This window comes from Heptranchias perlo, chromosome 7 (assembly GCF_035084215.1).
Source record: "Heptranchias perlo isolate sHepPer1 chromosome 7, sHepPer1.hap1, whole genome shotgun sequence".
Taxonomy (NCBI): domain Eukaryota; kingdom Metazoa; phylum Chordata; class Chondrichthyes; order Hexanchiformes; family Hexanchidae; genus Heptranchias; species Heptranchias perlo.
In genome coordinates, this window is record NC_090331.1 from 36492694 (window position 1) to 36513277 (window position 20584).

General features: G+C 39.6%; 1 protein-coding gene across 2 annotated transcripts in view; it reads left to right on the top strand.

Annotated features, from left to right (window-relative positions):
* The window catches only part of osbpl11 (oxysterol binding protein-like 11), a 64838-nt gene that overhangs the window by 29026 nt on the left and 15228 nt on the right, over nucleotides 1–20584 (top strand). The window contains exons 3-9 of one of the 2 annotated variants that reach the window (XM_067987310.1): nucleotides 2463–2638; nucleotides 4289–4368; nucleotides 4798–4983; nucleotides 6708–6912; nucleotides 11141–11286; nucleotides 12404–12547; nucleotides 17426–17569. In XM_067987310.1, the coding sequence (XP_067843411.1) occupies nucleotides 2463–2638; nucleotides 4289–4368; nucleotides 4798–4983; nucleotides 6708–6912; nucleotides 11141–11286; nucleotides 12404–12547; nucleotides 17426–17569 (1081 nt within the window). The remainder of the gene's footprint in view (nucleotides 1–2462; nucleotides 2639–4288; nucleotides 4369–4797; nucleotides 4984–6707; nucleotides 6913–11140; nucleotides 11287–12403; nucleotides 12548–17425; nucleotides 17570–20584) is intronic. The other variant, XM_067987311.1, reaches the window with a different exon arrangement.

The window sequence follows — 20584 nt, forward strand, 5'->3', positions numbered from 1 at the left end:
TTGGGGGGTGTGTGTGTGGGGTGTGTGTGTGTGTGTGTGGGTGGGGGGTGTGGGGGGGTGTGTGTGTGGGGGGTGTGGGGGGGGTGTGTGTGTGTGGGGGGTGTGGGGGGGTGTGTGTGTGTGGGGGGGGGGGTGTGTGTGTGTGGGGGGGGGGTGTGTGTGTGTGGTGTGTGTGTGTGGGGGGGGGGGTGTGTGTGTGTGGGGGGGGGGGTGTGTGTGTGTGGGGGGGGGGTGTGTGTGTGTGGGGGGGGGGGTGTGTGTGGGGGGTGTGTGTGTGTGGTGTGTGTGGGGGGTGTGTGTGTGGGGTGTGTGTGTGTGTGTGTGGGTGGGGGGTGTGGGGGGGTGTGTGTGTGGGGGGTGTGGGGGGGTGTGTGTGTGTGGGGGGTGTGGGGGGGTGTGTGTGTGTGGGGGGTGTGTGTGTGTGGGGGGGGTGTGTGTGTGTGTGGGGGGGTGTGTGTGTGTGGGGGGGGGGGTGTGTGTGTGGGGGGGGGTGTGTGTGTGTGGGGGGGGGGTGTGTGTGTGGGGGGGGGGGTGTGTGTGTGGGGGGGGGGGTGTGTGTGTGGGGGGGGGGTGTGTGTGTGTGGGGGGGGGTGTGTGTGTGTGGGGGGGGGGTGTGTGTGGGGGGGGGGTGTGTGTGGGGGGGGGGGTGTGTGTGTGGGGGGGGGGGTGTGTGTGTGGGGGGGGGGGTGTGTGTGTGGGGGGGGGGGTGTGTGTGGGGGTGGGGGGGGGGGGTGTGTGTGTGGGGGGGGGGGGGGGGGTGTGTGTGTGTGGGGGGGGGGTGTGTGTGTGTGGGGGGGGGGGTGTGTGTGTGTGGGGGGGGGGTGTGTGTGTGTGGGGGGGGGGGGGTGTGTGTGTGGGGGGGGGGGGGGGGTGTGTGGGGGGGGGGGGGTGTGTGTGTATTTGAAAGGAGTAGCTTTGAACTATAACATCTTGTGAACAATGCTGAATGCCCATTTAGCCCACGAAGCACTATTTTAAGATTTAATGTATCCAAATATTTGAATATTGCAATATTTGGGATAGCTTTTCGAAGTGGTTAGCACAGCTTTTATACTCTGAATTTACTTAGTTCTTCCTAAACTAATTAAGCTTCAGTAATGTCACTTGATTTACTTAGTGTGTTTATCCCAGTACAGGAAAAATCACACTTAATCCAATACTTTTAATATTGTGTAATCTTAATTCATCCCTTAAAATTGAATTCAATAGTGTCAGGTTCCTCTTGCCTCTTGAGTCAGAAGATTGTGAGTTCAATGCCTACTCCAGGATTTGAGCACGTAATCTAGGCTGACATGTGAGTGCATTGTCAAAGGCGCAGTCTTTTGGATGAGATGTTAAAGTATGACCGTGCATGTTCGTTCAGCTCCATGTAAAAGATCGATTGTTTAAAGAAGTGCAAGGGTTCTTCCAGTGTCAACTTGAAATAAATTGACTGGCCATACAGCTCATTTTCCTATTTGTGGAATCTTTCTGTGCACGATTTGACTGTTGAGCTTGTCTGTAAAATAAAAGTAATTTGTTGGTTGTCAGGTCCTGGGATGTACTGAGGACAGGATAGGCTCTATATAAATATAAGTCCCTTCCTTCCCCCTCAATACTATGTGAGGTCTTGATACAGCAGCAAGGAAACATTGGCCTGTAAATTGCTCTGAGTGGTCCAGCAGTGGTCGCTGCTCATTAGATTTAAATTCACCTGCTAAGTTATCACGTTTTTTTTGGTGGCAACTTCTTTGAACTGCGAGTTCAAATAACATCAGCGTTCCCGGACTGTGAGTGGTGAAAGGATCGCTTAAGGCCCCTCGTCCAATCAGCTTGAAGCAAGCCATGCTGTGAGTACCAGGAAGTGCAGTTCATTCAAAAACTACACAAACTAAAAACCCGGATGTGCCCGATAAGGTATTATAAAATGACATAGAGAAAGTGAAATAAAGAGAGGATAAGATTAAAAGACTGGGATAAAAGAGACAGAAGGAAAAAGTTGAAAAAAATCTTTTAATTTTTTTAATTTTTTTTAATGTCCAAAAAATATTAAAATCAGGCATAATGCAACTCCACATTTTTAAAAGTTAATTTTTAGTACCAGATAGGTTGTTTGGCAGTCATTAAGACTTAACACACTGTTAAGACTAAGATTAGACTTTAAAAAACTGAGCGTTTCTGTGTTGTGGTGAGATTAGTTCATTTCCAGCTGGGCAGGAGAGCAAGTTGGCGCTGGTCCTTTGATTCCATTTATTGCAGCTGGTGTTATCCCTTTAAGGCGAAGCTGTCAGATCGCTGGCGAACCAGAATGCGCAAGTTCCGGATTACTGCTTTTGAACACGCATGTGCGGTCGCCGGAACCTGTTCTTCGATTTCTCCGTTAATAGTGGTGAGCGCTGTTGGGCTCACCGTTATTTTGAAAACAATTTCCGGTCCAATATTTTCATTCTTTATGGTAATTCTTTTTTTTTTCTCTCCACCAGATTCTTTGTTTTAAATAATGAAGCTGGATTACTAGAATATTTTGTCAATGAGCAGTCTAGAAGTCAGAAGCCAAGAGGCACTTTGCAGCTAGCAGGGGCTGTCATCTCGCCAAGTGATGAAGACTCCCACACGTTTACAGTCAATGCAGCCATTGGAGAACAGTATAAACTAAGAGGTATAGTACTAAGGGTGGTAGCTCATTTTAAATTTCACAGAAATGACCAATGGAAAGGTTTAATGCATTTACATATTAGGTTGTCAGTTTACATTATGAGCGTGTGGTATTTCATACATTGATGTATTAGACATGTATATTGATTTGTACTGATGAGATTGTAACATGTTTGGGTGGCATTGTACTTTGGGGTGAATTGTTGGTTGTTCCTCAGCAGAGGAGTGAGCATTCTGGACTGGGTCACGTTTTCTGCCCCACCCTCCACCATCCAACTGCCCTGCTCCACCATGATGGGAATTTGGGGTCGTATTCTGCTGAATTTCACAGTATTGGCTGTCTCTCTTTATTGGGGGGGGGGGTGGAGGAGGGAGGAGAGAATGGGAGTATTTTGTCCATGTTTCTTTTCCTTTGTGTCTCTTGGTTTAAATCATAGTTTTTTCACTCAACATGGAAGTTGCACCTTCATTGAAAGCAGCTCACTTGTTTGGTACCAACCAAAAGAAATGTCTGTGGGGAACAACATATTTTGAAATGCAAATAAATTAATTGTCAAGCTGTCAAGTGCCATTGTTCCTCTAGAACACTTGCTGATTATCATTCATACTTTGTTGCCCAACAATTGATACGTTACACGATGAACTTGTCACTTTGTTGAACATAGGAACAGGAGTAGGCCATTCAGCCACTCACGCCTGTTCCACCATTCAGTTGGATCATGTCTGATCTGTACCCGAACTCCACTTATCTGCAGTTTCCCTGTATCTACCTTATTGAATTAATTTTAAAGACCTTGATTATATCACCTCTCAACCTCCTAACTCAAGGGAATGCAAACAAGTTTATGCAACCTGTCCTCATATTAGCTTTCCATTTGCTTTTTTAATTGCTTTGCCACATTGGTAATCAGAAGTGATGTATCCATTATTGTTCCCAGGTCCCTTTCTCATCTTCCCTGTGTTAATTCAATTCAATTTATTGTATACTTACAACGTTTTCTGACTTGCATGCAATACATTCCCTTTATCAGTATTATATATTTTCCTTCCCTATTGCACAAGTTATCTTCATATTTATTAGCTTGGCTCAGGTGATAGCATACATGCCTTTGAGTCAGAGATTATGGGTTCAAGCCCCATTCCAGGTATTGGACACACAATCTAGGCTGATGCTTCAGTGCAAAACTGAGGGAAACTGGAAGTTGTCTGAGGCCATATCTGCCTGTTCTAGTGGTTTTAAAGGCACTGTTTGAAGAAAGGGAGGAAGTTCTCCTACTTTCTTGGGCAACATTCCTCTCTAACCAGTACCATCACCAAAAATAAATTGGTCATTTGTCTCATCTGCTTATGAGACCTTGCTATGTGTAAATTGGCAGCCATGTTTGCCTACATGACAACAATGACTGTACTTCAAAAGTAATTGGTTGTGAACTGTTTTGGAGCATCCTGAGAACATAAGACGCTTTCTTCCAATTTTGAGCTGCATCCTTTGTCTTGATTGCTTTCCTTAATTTAGTTTCAGATGCAGAACACAATTTCATTTGTAATATTCATCCATGATCCATGGATTATTTTGCCAGGTAGCTGGAAATTGTTTTAGGGAAATGATTAATTTTAATTACTCTGCATAAGTAAACCTAAATTTATTTTCTAGCCACTGATGCAAAAGAACGTCAACACTGGGTTAGTAGACTTCAGATCTGTACTCAACATCACACAGAAGCTATCGGGAAGGTGAGATGAGTTTAAGTTGATCCCAGAAATTTGTTTTTCTGTACTTTCTATATTAATTAAGATTGTATGGTACACAGTAAATGTGTTTTCTTTTTACTGAAATAAGTTGAGCGCATTTATAGTAATGTCAATTGCATAATTTGTAAACTATAATGCCATTCTGGCATTATAGTTTACAAGTATTATAAATTAGGAAATTTCAACTGTTCGTAACTTTGCTAGAAATACATATGCCTACAGGGCTTTAAAGTTTAATCTTGTGCTGCTTGCACCATGGATTCCTTTATAAAGCAAATATAGATAATACTCTTTTTAGTAGCCCTTTTTGCCCAGGTAGGTCTTTAGTTTAGAATGATATTAGCCCCTCTACAAAATCGGAACTTCTTTTAAAGATAAATATTCATATCTTATTTTAATCCTAATTTATAGAATAATCCACCCTTGAAATCTCGAAGTTTTTCCCTGGCTTCTCAGGGAAGCAATTCTCCAGGTTTGCAGAGAAGAGCAAGCCAGAATGCTGCTGCTGCTTTCTTTGGTGTGACTCATCACAAGGGACTGGGGCTGTCAAAGCGATCCCACACTCTGCAGCCAGACCACTTGGTGGAAGTTCGAGAGGTTGGTATTATACATTTGTACTGTAATGTTTGTGTATTTTGTTTTTCTAGAAATTCGCTGACAGTATTAAAATTTAATCCTGCATATTTACAAGGCTCGTATTCAGCATTTGTTAACAGGACAAGTTCTAGTAGCCTTTTCAGTTTTACTGGTCAACATTCTAGCTATCTGTCTCAGCATTTGCTATACCATGTTGTCCTAGTTATGAAAGGTGTTTTGAAAAAGGGGTGGGGGGGGAATGCTTGAGCCTTGCTGTGTAGTTCAGGGAATAAATACCTTTTATAGTTACAAATTAAACAACTGGAATCATTTTCAGTAAATGGGAAGATAATGCTTTGTGAAAAGATTGGTGAATTTTTTTTTAAATGAATGAATAGAGCATTGTCCAGGATTGAAAAAGAACAAAAGCTTACTAGACTTTAATCAGTAGGTTTAATAAGAATTGAAATTTCAACCGGATTCCTACCAGAGTTTTTAGCAAGAAATTGTTCATCAACCCAAGTTCCATACTATGATGTACCAAGCAGTGTTTAAGTGGTTCAGCAACCATTCAGATGAAACCCAATGGTACAGTTGTAACATTTCTATTTTCCATCAAGGTTAGTGTATCATGATTTCAATAGAATCGTCTGGATCTTGCTGGTTCTGTGGCACATTCCTGTTAATAGAGATATTTGTGATGAGCTTGCTGTCAAGTAACTCAGCTTTATCACAATAAGTCATGATGCGCTTTATATATACAGTTTTAAAAAAATGTGCATCCAACAAGACAATCGGAAGCCTTATAGACTCCATGTAGTTCAGGAGAACAAATTATGAAGGAGCACAGACTTTGAACTGTGCTTCAGTATTGAATATTTGACGCCGCAAAAATGCTTAACAACTTCAGTTGCTAGGTCAGAAGGCGAACCCTCAAAAAAAAAAGTAAATCTTTATTCATCATCACGTTTATTGCAAGACAAAAATTTGAACAGCCAAGCAAATGGATGAAAAAAGACGAAAGCTAAAGCTCCTGCAGTTTACATTTTAGGGACATAGGAAGTGTTAGACGAAAAACGACCAAGGTTCATCTAGTTTGCCTTCTATCATCTTGGTAGTCACATGATACAACGATAATGGAGTTGTTGACTAATCATAGCAATCAATCTCTATCAGTTAGTCTACAACAGACCCAGACATGATGTGAGGAAAACCCCAGTGGTGGAGAACTTTGGGAACCATAGGTTCAAAGTCACCTGTTCCTCCCAAGCATACTACAATTAACACGTGTCATATCTCAAATTACTCATATACTGTATCCCAAAATGTTACTTTTTGACAGAAATCTATCTAATTTTCATTTGAATGAATCAATACTAACTGCTTCCACAGTCTCTCTATGGAGCCTATTCCATAGATTGGCCACTCGCTCACTGAAATATTGTTTCCGCAGATTCGCTGTCAATTTACCCTCCCTCACAAGCACAGGCCATGTCCAATGATTCTACTGTTCCAGACAAGGTGCAACATATTGGATAACGATGAGCAAGAGACCTTTGTCACACAAATGTTATACTGAATAATATTTTCTCTTGATTTGTGTATTAAAATCCTCATGTTGGGCCACCTGTTTCTTTTGTAGGCTTTGGCTGTAATTATAGAGGAAATGTTTAATTATTCTTCATTTTGACAAAAAACACACTAAAAAAGCATTGTACTATTCAACAACATTTTACTTTGAGCAGATGATGAACCAGGCTGAAGGGCAACACAAGGAGCTGGTGCGAACCATTGAAGGACTTCCTCCCTTTGGAGAACAAATATCAGCACTGGACCAAGATCTGCTTATGCTCAAAGCCACCACAATGGCAACAATGAACTGTTTGAATGATTGCTTCCATATCCTCCAGCTCCAGCAGGCAGCCCAGCAGAGAAGTTCCTTTTCTGCAGGTCAGTCATGTGAAAGAGGTAGAAATGTTTTCACTATGTCCATTGGCGATTGTGAGGGGAGTAAAATCCATCTTCAAATTGATAAAATTTAGAATTTTCACAGGCGGCCAGAGGCTGATGACATGCTTGCATTTGAATGCACATGTACAGATCTCTTTCAATTGATGCAAGCAAGCAATATAACTGTGGCTGCCTCCTTGCACTGCTCTTAGAAATATTCCTGAAACAGTATCACTTGGAGCATTAGAGGTAACACTTACTGTTCCCCTGTATATGTCAGCTTGGTTCAGGTGGTAGCACTCTTGCCTCTTGAGTCACGAGGTTGTGGGTTTAAGCCCCAATCCAAGATTTGAGCATATAATCTAGGCTGACACTCCAGTGCAGCACTGAGGGAGTGCCCTCTTTCAGATGATATGTTAAACCAAATCTGTCTGTTCAGGTGAAATTAAAGATTCCATGTCTATATTTGAAGAAGAGCTCTCCGAGTGTCCTGGCCAACATTTATCCTTCAACCAACAGCACCTAAAACAGATTAACTGGTTATTCATCTTATTTGCTGTTTGTGGAATCTTGCTGAGTGCAAATTGGCTGCTGCATTTACCAACATGACAATTGTGATTGCACTTCAGAAGTAGCTAATTGGTTTGGGACTTCCTAAGGATGTGATAGTGCTATGTAAAGGGGAGTTTGTTCTTTTTTCCCCTTTGCCCTGGTTGGTTGGATTAATTCTATCCATGATATATTAGCGCAGATTCAGTGAGGCTCTGCTCCTGGAGTGCAACCTCACTAGACTGGAGATTGGGGTTGAAAGCATTATCTCTTCCCCCTTTAAGTCTGTCTTTATTTTGGTAGGCTCTGCTGCGGGCACGCAACCTCACTGAAATTGCCCTACAGAGTATTCTTTTATTTGAAGGATAGTTTCTGCACTTGAACACGCACCTTTTCCTAAATTCAAAACTGCAATTGCAACATTTCATACACTCTTCTCTTGGACACCCACCCCAGTGCTTCCATTTTCCCTCCATCTCCTCTCCTCTCCTGCTTCACCATCACTAAACTTAAATCTTCCACAAAGCACCCTCACCTGCTACCTTGACCCCACCACCTGATTATAGAACTTCTTTTTCTCAGTCTCATGATCACAGTCATTATTAACCCATTCTTATTCTGTCGTTCTGTTTCACAAATGTCACAAATGCAGCCATTAACCCCTGTTCAAAAAATCTATTCTCAACCCCTCCATCCCCTCTGCCCCATGTCCAGCCTTATCTTCCTTTCTGAAGTCCAGGAACACACTGTTACATCATAACTATGCTCCCACCTCTACCACCATTTCCTGTTTGAAACCTTCTAATCAGACATCTGTGCCACCCACAGCACTAAAAACCACATTTGTCAAAGTCACTAGTAACATCTCTGACTGTAAACAAAGCTCACTGCTCTTCCTCACCCTCTTCACTGTATAGGATCAGCTTCAACAAGTGTGCTGAGGACACCCTGCTTTGTTAAACTTGTATAGAACCTTGGTTACACCACACTTGAAGTGTTGCGCACAGTTCTGGTCTCCATATTATAAAAAGGATATAGAGGCATTGGAGAGGGTGCAGAAAAGATTCACTAGGATGATACCACAACTGAGAGGATATCCTTATCAGGAAAGGCTGAACAGGCTGGGACTCTTTTCTCTAGAAAAGAGAAGGCTAAGGGGTGACCTGATAGAGGTCTTTAAGATAATGATAGGGTAGACATAGAAAAAATGTTTCCATTTGTGGGGGAGTCCAAAACTAGAGGTCATCAATATAAAATAATCACTAACAAATCCAGTAGGGAATTCAGGAAATACTTCTTTACCCAAAGCGTGTTAAGAATGTGGAACTCACTATCACAAGGAGTAATTGAGGCAAATAGCATAGATGCATTTAGGGGGAAGCTAGATAAGCACATGAGGGAGACAAGAATAGAACGGTATCCTGATAGGGTTAGATGAAGTAGGGAGGGAGGAGGATTGTGTGGAGCATAAACGCCGGCATAGACCAGTTGGGCCAAATGGCCTGTTTCTGTGCTGTAGCTTCGATGTAACTCGATGCTTTACGTTTCCACTCCATCAAACTCATTTTGTTGCCAACTGCCTATCGTAAAATCAAATCTAAATAAGTCAAAACTTCCTCCAGCTTAATGTCAACAAAATCAAAGATATCATCTTCAGCTGCCGCAGGTACCTACCTATTTCTGTCTTGCTCCCCAGCTGCCATCTGAAACTTTGTCCAAAGGTATACAACCTTAGTATATTTCTTGATCCGAAACTCTAATTCCTTTCCCATATCGGATCTGTTACCATGGCCATTTTCTTTCAGGGCCACAATATGGCTCATCTCTCCATTGCCAAAACTCTTATCCATGCTTTTCTTATCTTGCAGCTGGACTTATCCAACAATATTCCTCCCAGCATCTCTCCTCCTACCATTCATAAACTACAAGTCATCCAGAATATTGCAGCCTATGTCCTTGCCTGTAGCCTCACCACCCCTGCCCTCACCAAGCTCCTGAGTCCCAAAAAATCAACCTTAATTCTCGTCCTTGCCTTCAAATCGCTCTAATACTTCAGCGACCATCTCCAGTCCTCCAACAAGTCTACTTCTTGTTCCCCAATCCATCATCAGCTGTTCCTTCAGCTGCCTTGTTTGAGTCCTCTGGAGTGCCCTCCTTTAACTCCATCCTGCTACTTCCCACCCTGCCTTTAAAAACCTTCTTAAGACCCTTTTCTTCAACTGTGACTCTGCTCCCACCTGGCACACTCAGCCTTTTTCCTAGCCAGCAGCTCAGAGTCCACTCACTATCCAATGCGAGGAGTGCTATGTAAATGTAAGTTGTTGTAGCTTAAATTATAGTTGAACAATTTTAAACTCTTTGAGGAAAAAACAGGCATCCAGTCATGTAAAAGAATATACACTTCACTATCAAGTGAAACAGGAGTTCTCTGATTGCCGATGGCATATATTATGGACGAATATGTTTAGATCCAATTTATTCTACTGTGATCACTAATTTTTATTAGAAAGCCTTTTACTTTTACAAATTTTCTTTACAGTTTGTTTAATGCTAATTGAACTCCATTTACTTCATTTCAAGAAAAAAACACTATGGCTTCGTACAATTAAGGGAGACTGGAACATTACCACCTACATCAAATTTTTGCAGTTAAGGTTAGGTATTAGAAATTAACTTTAGACTAGTACAAAATGTTGGTATACTAATGCACTACACTGCTTAAAATCTTGATGGATGCCCATATTTACTCCACTTAATAGTTTCTCATTTTGGCGAGGGAAGCAGGGTAAAATGGGAGAGTGGGGGAATAGCCTCAGTGACGGGCAGAGCAGTGCTTCCCCATGGGGATGGAAAATTGGAGACGAAGTTAGCCATCTTCACAAAGTTACTTGAGCTCAAGTGTCAGAAGCCTAGGCTTAGGTCACCTGCCAGTTCTCTCCGAACAATGCACCTATAGAGGAAAGGATCTAAAGGCATTGCTAACAATTTTTTTTAAAAAAGCAATTCAGAAATCCTGAATTATTGTACAGATTGATTGTGTTGCCCTTGGCTAGAAAACCTTTTGAAACCATGTAATTTTGATGTGCCTTTGACACTGATGAACTTTTAATAATTTATTAGAAAACAAGTCTACTCTGATGAGGGTTGAAGCAACCTGAGATCCATGAAACATTAACTGGACTGTTTTGCCAGCGTTACAAATTGTAAAGCTCAACTTCTGTCAATGACTGAAGAATATTAATTATTGATTAGCAATATACTGTAATAAAAAGGAAATTTTGGCGTAACTGCTCCCTTCTCCCAATTTTTAATTTGCTTTGTTCTGCATTTTAGACTGTTTTAACTCATACCATGTAAAATTTTTATTGTTCCTTTTTTGGAATGGTTCTTAAGAGTTTTATGTATTACTGCTGTACTTTCCAGACTCGGATGACTTTCAAGATCTGCTTGCCAATATCATGTTTCAGTAGATTTGATAGGCATAGACTAAAATGAATGCACCAGTCAGCATCCTGATACCTTTAGTGACGACAATAGGCGTTGCCCCAGGCTTCTATCGTAGCCTTTTCCTTTGTACATTTCGTTTTGTCACTAAGAAGTGCAACTAGTTTCAATGGCAGTAATCTTCTGCCAGGTGTGATTATGAAAAAATTTGAAGCTAAACTACCATTTGTTTCAGGGACAACTATTGAATGGTTGGAACCCAAATTACCACTATCAGATCACCTTAAGAATGGAAGTGCCCATCAGTCGTCAACCGAGAAGGATCAGCCAAAAGCTGCTAGTGGGGAACAGCCTGATTCTGAACCCTGCCAATTGACACGGGTAAGGTAATTCAGAAAGTAGTTATTTTGGGTGCTACCTTATAACTTTTTTCGAAATCTCATCTCATTATGTCAATGATTCTATAGCTTTAAAATACTGAAATAAACAAACACCATTCAATGTAAGAAAATGCTATCAGTCTTTCAAGTGTATTTGGAATATACCAATGCCTGTGTCTTTCAAATGGTTTGATAGTTTTAATTTTGATCTTGTTTTGGATACATTCCTGTCTTAGGATGGTTGTTGGGTGCGGTTTTCTTTCCTGAATGTCTATTGTTTTGCCCTGGGGGCGAAGAACAACTGCACCAGGATGAATTCAGTATAAACTCATAAAGGCTCAGTTCATAATAGCAAGAGTATTTTTTTTTATTTGTTCATGGGATGTGGGCGTCGCTGGCGAGGCCGGCATTTATTGCCCATCCCTAATTGCCCTTGAGAAGGTGGTGGTGAGCCGCCTTCTTGAACCGCTGCAGTCCGTATGGTGACGGTTCTCCCACAGTGCTGTTAGGAAGGGAGTTCCAGGATTTTGACCCAGTGACTATGAAGGAACGACGATATATTTCCAAGTCAGGATGGTGTGTGACTTGGAGGGGAACGTGCAGGTGGTGGTGTTCCCATGTGCCTGCTGCTGTTGTCCTTCTAGGTGGTAGAGGTCGCGGGTTTGGGAGGTGCTGTATTGATCCTGGACTTACCCAAATAAATTTTTGCTGTCAGTTGTGATTTGGAAAGTAATTTTGATTTAATTATCTGTGATTGTCTGTGTAGTTTTACATTTTTAAAATCCAAGTGACTATTTAAGAAATGTAGAATGACAAAGCATCTTTTTGACAGCTTACATTTAAATTTTTTTAAAGACTTATTTTCTAGAAAATACAGGGATAAGAATTTTATACAGTGAAGTAATTCAGGAAGAGTTCAAGTGTTACAACTCCAAACAATCCAGTTTTTTTTTCAAATTATTCACATCTTATTTAAATACTGTAAAGGAAGGGTTAAAGCTATATTTATTGCTCTTTTCATCTTCACCCTAGCCAAGACCAAATGGGATGGTAGTTTTGTATGTGAATTAAAACCGCAATAAAGATTATAAATTTTGAAATCCAATCTCTCCTTACAGAAATGCCCTTGCATACTTTTTCATCATTTTGAGGAGAAGTGGAGATACCAATTGAATCTTGCTGAGCCAGGGTCACAGGAGAATGCATTAGGCAATAAGAAAGCTGTAACTTGTCCACTGGTACTTCATTACAATTTTTCTAAGGTCTGTATTCTCAGGAATCACCAGGCTATCTATTTGAGCTCCTTGAACTGTATCCTGTTGTGCCACCTAACATACAAACACATTGTGCTGCTTTATTGTTGTGACCCACAAGCTGCTACTACGTTCAGTGCTCCTCTAACTTTCCTGCCTTGTTCTTTCTACTTTTCAGATATGCGAGTCTTGCTCCTCCCTACATCCTCAGTGTGTTGCAATCAATATTCATTACATAGTCTTGTACTCTAACTTATTATTTTCCAGTACATCAAAACTGTGGATCTCCTTGCCTCCCCCACCTTTCCCTTCCTCCTGTAATCTTCAGGTTGTTAAACTCGTGCTTAGCATCACCTAATCACTACTTCCTCACTTACCTTGTTTTCTCTTTTACTCTTCTATCTTGGTTTCTCAATTTGGAAAAAAAATTCTATTGTAGTTTCTGCTGATCGCAAATCCAGGAACTTGGGCATTGACTCAAGATCTCTATTTGTATACCAAATTTGTTCAACATTGCAGTTTGTTTTATAAATTTAAACTCATGAAAAGTACTGGATGGCTTTCTTTCACTTGTTACCAATTCAAAGAGACTTAGAAACCCAGCTTCCAGAAGTAAAGAGCATTATCGTGAACCGTTGCAGATTATTCTAATTTTCAGGATTTTTACTGGAGCATTGACATGTTAGAAAGTTGTGGTATGATTTTTATATTAAACCTCATAATTGGATTAAGGAATAGTAACCTGTTTTGCAGTTTGCGTTTAGTTTGTCAAAGGCAACCAAATTGATTGGAATACTCCATGAAAGGCACAAAATTGTTGAAATTTACTCTGACCTCTCTCAGCTGATTAGCTAAGAAATTAAAGTTAAACTTACTGCATTTTAATATTTAACTTTTTTTTGTACACAGATGTTTGCATAACTGGATGATTGCACTCATTACCTTTACCCACTGCTCACTTCCATAAAGCTGGATGCTCATTCCAGTACTCCCAAACTTCTTTGCCAAGCAGTATATTAATCTGGTATCCTTTATTTTATCTATATATTATTTTATATATATATATTGTATATCCCTCATCTCACCCTATTGGGAGATACTGAGGTAGTACTCCCTAAAGCTATTTTGTGCACCTCCCTGGTACATTGCTCCAATTAAACTGTTCTGTAACTTATCAGAAATGATCAGCTGTAGGAAATTTAACAAGGCCAGTTGTATTCAACTTTCCAATTCCCTTCCTTCACCTTTCAAAATACATTTTGCGAAACTTGTTAAGTTTCCTCCGTTATGATGGTAACTAAAGTTTTCTGATGTTTTATAATCCGTTTAACATTTATTTGTAAACGGTCTTATTTATAGCACACATAAGCAATAATGAAGGACAGTGTATTTTATTATTTAAAAAAATGTCGTTCAGATAAAGGTGTTAACAAATATTACACCAAAAAGTTGCTACAGGCATTTTTTGTACTAGATACGTTCAGGGTCACTGACTATGCTGCAATATGATGCTCTGCACTATTTACTTGATGTCAGTCTTCTGACACAGTGCTTTTAAATGATGTTTCATCAATATGAGGTTTTAGGACAATTGGGTATGGTAGTTAATTAGCTCAGATTAATTTAGGTAGTCAGTTTGATTTTAATTTTCGATTTGAAATTATGGTTTGACTTTAACTTATTTTGCTTAGTTTTGGCTCTAAGTTAAACCCTGATAAGTTATACCTAGTTTGTTACCTGCGCTGATGTGGATCAGGTTTTGTTGAGGGTTATGGAGATTTAAAAATATCTTAATGTATCTAGTGGATTCTCACTGGAGAGCACCTAGTGTTTTAAGGATCTGTTCTCAAAGGTTGCAGTGTTTTGTTGAAGCTTTCTTCCGAGCCCTCCTTTCTTCTCCCCTCTTTCTCTCTCTCTTTCCACCCGCCCCCCCCCCCAGCCCCAAATCTCTGTATTTTAGTCACTTCACATTTTCAATGTGGTTTTTTTTTAATATAAAGCTAATTTAAAACATGTACATTTGTTGTTTAAAAATTCAGGGATTCAGTGTATATTGCACTCGCTGCTCTTTTTATTTTGTGAATTTTAATTTTGTCAGGGATTTGGATCAGGTTTCTGTCCTCCCCCCATGACCATCCACTTTGTCTTACAAGCTCAAGTTCCTGTTTTTCTTCCCTATGGCTGAGTAATGATGTTCATGGACTGCAAATGACTTGCTCATGCCCTATTTCTTTGATTACCTCTAACCTACAGATTATTTATTGCCATGTATTGTGGTTGAGTGGGAAGCCACAGGAATTTGAAAGTGTCATATTTCCTGCAAAATTGATGGAAACCAAATTTTTGGTAGAAATTGTATTTTGTATATGCAAGTCAGCATCTATCTACCACCTTTTACAGGTACCTGTTAAAGTTTAGTTATTACTATTGCTACAGGCATTTGACTTGTCCAATTTCAGTTGCTTAAGTTTGCTTTGAGCTGCCAGACAGGTTCACCAGAATATTTTTTTCTAAGTAGTTTTTATATGTATACTTATGCTATATATCAATCTGTAAAAATTGTCAAAATAAAAATCAGTTGCATGCATGCCGATACTGATTTAACTTTCTTACATCACTGCGCCTATTCCAGAAGTACACATAAATTTGAGTCATGTTTACTCATGCACTGAAACATCTTAAGGTGGAATGACTCCTCAACAAGGCATGTAAATGATAATGAAATTATTTTAAATATACAGCCAAAAGTTGCTTGTCCAGTATGTAATCTGAGATGTTCTAGCTAGTTTAATCGTGATGCAAAGGCTTGGAGAGAAACAGCTTCGTAAACAGTTTGCATAAAATTTAAAACTAACAATATTTCATTTTCAAATTTATGTTGCAGTACTTTGCCAATGTAAGTGTAGAAGTGTATAGGGTTTGCTGGTTATGTTCCACAAAATATTGTGTTGAATTTCTTTGATCTGGTTCAATTATAACTTTTTTTACTGTGTAAACTCAAGTGTTAAATGAAAGACAAGTGAACTAAAAAATTTAAAGATTGTATTCACTAGCAATTACGAACCACTTTTACACTTGCAAACAAAGATAGAATTGTCCTCTAATCCTACCTATGCTTAATGTTGAAAGATTATACAATTTGTTATTGCTAAACAAAAAGATAGGAAATCAAAAGCAAAATATCGTGGATGTTGGAAATCAAATAAAAACAGAAAATGCTGGAAAAGCTCAGCAAGTGAGGTAGCATCTATGGAAAAAGAAAGTTAACGTTTCAGGTTGAAGACCTTCCATCAGAACTCTGACGAAAAGTCTTCAACCTGAAACGTTAACTCTGTTTCTTTCTCCACAGATGTTGCCTCACTTGCTGAGCTTTTCCAGCATTTTCTGTTTTTATTTTTAAAAAACAGGAAATGCATTTGGGAAAATTTGAATAATTGCTTTTTAAAAAATTATGTATCATCTCAAAGCAGATCTGAGAACCAGTATACACAAGAACTTAGGAATGGATAGATCATGAAAGACCATTGCAGTCCATCTGGCCAGTTCCAAAGTTGCTTTTTTCCTGCCAACAAAAAACTACCCAGCTCTTGAATTTACTGATACTATCCATTTCCTCACTGTCTGTCTGTTCACACATTCAGAGATAAAAAGAAAAGACAAACAGAAAACACAGAGCTGGTCTCTCAGTATCTGAAAGAAGAAAGCCAGGTCATTGTTTCTGATGAGGAATGCTGACCCAAAGTGTTAATGTATCTTTAGCAATTCTTTGGCTGTGTAACACTTTGGGGCATCCTGAGGATGTGAAAGGTGCTATAAAAATGCAGGTTTGTTCCTCCTTTCCTTCCAATGTTAATTAACTTGCTGCATATTTCTAGCTTTTGTATTACTTCCTGCTCATACTCGGTAAACCACTAACCTCTGCAATAGTTGTCCACCTCTTAAAATGATTGATGAGACATGTGACAGAATTATTTCCACTGTATATTGCCATGTAAATTACTAACACTGTCTCAGCCACCACAAAAGATGCTCCAAATATTCAGGTATCCACTTTTCATTGAACATTACAACTATCAAGTGCATTGGCATTTCCCACTTTATCACATGCTTTATTCCTGCATTATAGTGACACTTACTGTAGGAACTGTAACCTTGGTATTTCTTGCTAAAAGTAATGTTTGGGCTGCCAGATGGTTCAATAAGTAAATGCAGGAGGTAGTGTGGCTCTGAGCCATACAAACTGGAAAGGCCCCAGATCCAATCTGTGGTCTGTGTTGAGTGAGCTGATCTCAGCCAGGGCACCAGAGTGGGATGTTGGAGATGGGCTCAGTGCTTCAGGCCAGGGAGTGAAAAAAATACAGACAGGGTTTTCACTTCCGATCTCTAACGAGACTCTGCTAGAAATGCATGTTTGTGGATGTCTGTGGTTCAGAGTTGCGCATGATGGCTGCTTTGGTAGGTTAGACTATTGATGCCCATTTCTCAGGTCTGTATATCAATAATGATCGTTTACATGTGGTACCAAGAGGCAACCACCAGCTTCAGATGAAGAACACTATTGGGACAAAGAAAATTAACTCCATCATCACACTGCTTTGTGGCCTTGATCTTGCAATAAAGTCTGCTAAGCATGTCGGGAACTATAAATGCAAGTTGTTTGTTGTTGTTACAGCTATGTTAGCGATTTCTAGATGAAATCCTGTAATTGGACCTAACCCCCCGGGCCTGTAATTCAAGACAGAGAAGCTCAAACACTTGTTCCTTTGCTAACTTATTCAAACTGCTATAGGAACACTCTACAAGAGACTCTGAAGGATATTTTTAGAATCAACTCAATAAAAAAGATAACCTTGTGGTAATGTTTGCCAACTTAAATTTTGTCTTTAGGAGCCTGAGGAAATAAACCCAGATGATGAGACAGAAGATACATTTGAGAACAAGGAGGAAGATGATCTCGGAGTTGTAGAAGAACAGCGTAGTGTTATATTGCACTTGCTGTCTCAACTGAAACTTGGTATGGATTTGACACGAGTAAGTACATAGTATAAAAACTAGAAGTACAGTAAGCATGACAATTTGTAATATTCCAAGTACATCATCTAAGTATAGTTGCCTTTTAGGGGTGATTGTTTTAAGACCTGTTGGCTAACCTGTTTATTTAAATGTTCTTATGGTTAAATTTTTTTAAAATGAAAGCTATAAAATTCTCATAAGCTTATTCCTTCTTTCTTGTTTTGGTTCCCTATGGGAAGGAAGAAAAGGTTCATTGCCACCCTCCTTCGTCCACCCAGCAACTGAGTGTGTTGTGTGATCTGATCACAAGAAGAGTTAAAGAGCCTGATGTCATGTAGGAACTGAGTGATAATAGCCATAAAGCATTAATCCAAGGCGCTGTTTTAGGGAGTTTACTGAGCCTGACAGCACAACTGTTGTACTTTCAATTTAAAGGACAATATTACTGAGCCATCCTTGGTTATTTACCTATGGAGTTAATTGAACTATTGTTGCGTTCAGTAATCCATATGATTTCTTGCTTTCTCTTCAATGTCCGAACTCCATTAAGGACAAGTTTCCTAAACAGCAGCAATAATTCTGGGCCCAGATACACAGAGCTCAACTACACTAAAAGGCTTTCTCCATACATGCAGATTTTTTTTTTACAAGTGCTAGATTAGAGGCTTTTTTTTTAAATTAAGAAACCAATGTGAAGAAATTATTGTGCAGGACACCAGCAAGATTGAAAAGACTGGACGAGAAGAATTGGTAAATCAATAGCTAGTGACGAGATGACCCAAAGCTTCAATTTCAAAAACCTGAAGATTATAGGAGGAAGGAAAGACTAAAGGATGAGAGGAGTTCTACGGTTTTGAGGTCAGAATTGGTGATTGAGAGATGACTTTAATTTCAACATAGGGTGAATGTAGAAATGCGAGTGAACATAGGATGGTGTATTTAGCAGCTTAGAACTGGAAAGAAACATTCAGAGGAGTACTGATAAAAGTTACGAGGAGGAAGAGAGGGAAAGATTGATTGCTATAGGGGGCTGGAGGTAAGAGAGACTGCCAATTGGACAAGCTTTTTCTTGTACCTTGTTCAGAGGTGTTAACCAACCCAGGTGTGGAAAACAATATTCCAGTCTTAAAATAGAGTTTTGAGGGTGAAAAGGAATGTATGGCACAAAAGAGGAGCCAATATTCGTTTTAGCAGAGAGATATAGGTCAGAGACAATGTCAACTAAAAGAATGACAAAAAGTGAAAAAGGATAAGGGGTGGAACTTTTAGAACTAAGGTGGTAGCTGTTAGTTAAGCTTATGAAATACATTAAAAGCTGTGTCTGAAGAATCAAAAGAAACTGAATTTTCATTCATTGAAGGACATCAGAGGGATTCAGCATTACATTTCAAGAGGAATGAAAATTGTGTTCATTGAAGCTGTACAATCTAAAAGAAGTTGAGCATGGAGCGGAATCTTCATTAAGAGCGAATAGGGTTGGATGATGACTAAATGATTTAAGAAGCAACAGAGCACAAGAAATGAACCTTTGAGTTAAATGAAAGAGTCATAGGATGACCTTCAAAGGCAGCCCAGGCGGAGTGATTTGAGAACAAGTTAGATAACCATGAACATAGCTTTGGTGAGAGATCATACGATGGTAACTTGTTTAGAAGTGCATGGTGGCAACTGAAATCTTCGAAGATATCCTAGCCCTATGTTTTAAGATAGGAACATTGGAACAGGAGTAGGCCATTCAGCCTCTCGTGCCTGCTCCGCCATTTGATAAGATCATGGCTGATCTGTGATCTAGCTCCATATACCTGCCTTTGGCCCATATCCCTTAATACCTTTGGTTGCCAAAAAGCTAACTATCTCAAATGTGCCATTACGGCTCAGACATATGGCAACTGCCTGGAGCACCCAACTTTTACAAGTTGTAAGAGACCCAGTGGGTGAAGTATTGTGATGAAAACTAAGATTGTGTGCTTACATTGGCCCTTGGAGGTTCCAGCCTATTTCCTTCTCCCTTCCAGTCCAGATTAAGTTTCACTTAAACCCTTTGATGTATAGTAGCCTCAATGTTCGTTGCAGGACAAGGGGTCGGTCTCATTTCTTTTTACAATCTGAGGCAGAATGGCCATCACCTTTGAGAAGATTAAGTAATTCAAGGATCCTTACAGAAAGCTGCTCCAACTGTTCCTACAAGACGTCCACAAAATTGTACAGGCTCTCAAGTCTGATCATGAACTTATTAGTTGAACTTGTAATTTCTTACCAGGTTCGGTCATTCAGCTTCTCAACCAGGTAGCTCTAAACAGATTTCAAACAGTTGGATATTCAAGATCAAGCTGCAACCTGTTAATTATACTGATCTGTATGACCTAACTCTGACAAAGTCAGTTACAATATCCTGTTCACACACTAACCACTATACCACAGGAGAAATCAATACCTTGAACCTCAAGTTCCGTGCAAGTGGAGAAGCTAATTATGTGTTAGTTAAGGCTTGCAAGTTGATACGGCATCCTTGGCTTAGGAATTCAGGATTGCTAAATAATTTCCAGTTTCTGTTGACCAATTTATTTTGAGAGGGGAGAACTCACCTTTATTGAGGACTTTGGTGCCATCAATGAATTGATTTGGGATGGATAGGGGAGGAAGAATGTATATATAAAACAAATTGCTTTTAAGTAAAAGATATATTCGATTTAATGTTGCACATTTTGAACAATGCAAAAGCTCTTCAGACTGCAAAACGTAATGGTTATGTGGATATTTTGGTACATTGAATATTTTACGCACTCTTATTTTTACAGTAGTACAAACTGTAGGCTAAAGTAATATCAACAAAATTCCCTACAATGATGTTCAAAAGTGCTTATACATATAACATTCCATGTAAATATGGGCATGCATTATGTCCAAAATGGTTAAATGTTTTAAAATATTAACTAAAAACATTTTTGTTTGCAGTTCTTTAATATTTTATTAAAAAGGAACCTGATGAAATTTCTCATTTTAAAAAAAAATTCAGTGTTGTATGAGATTTCC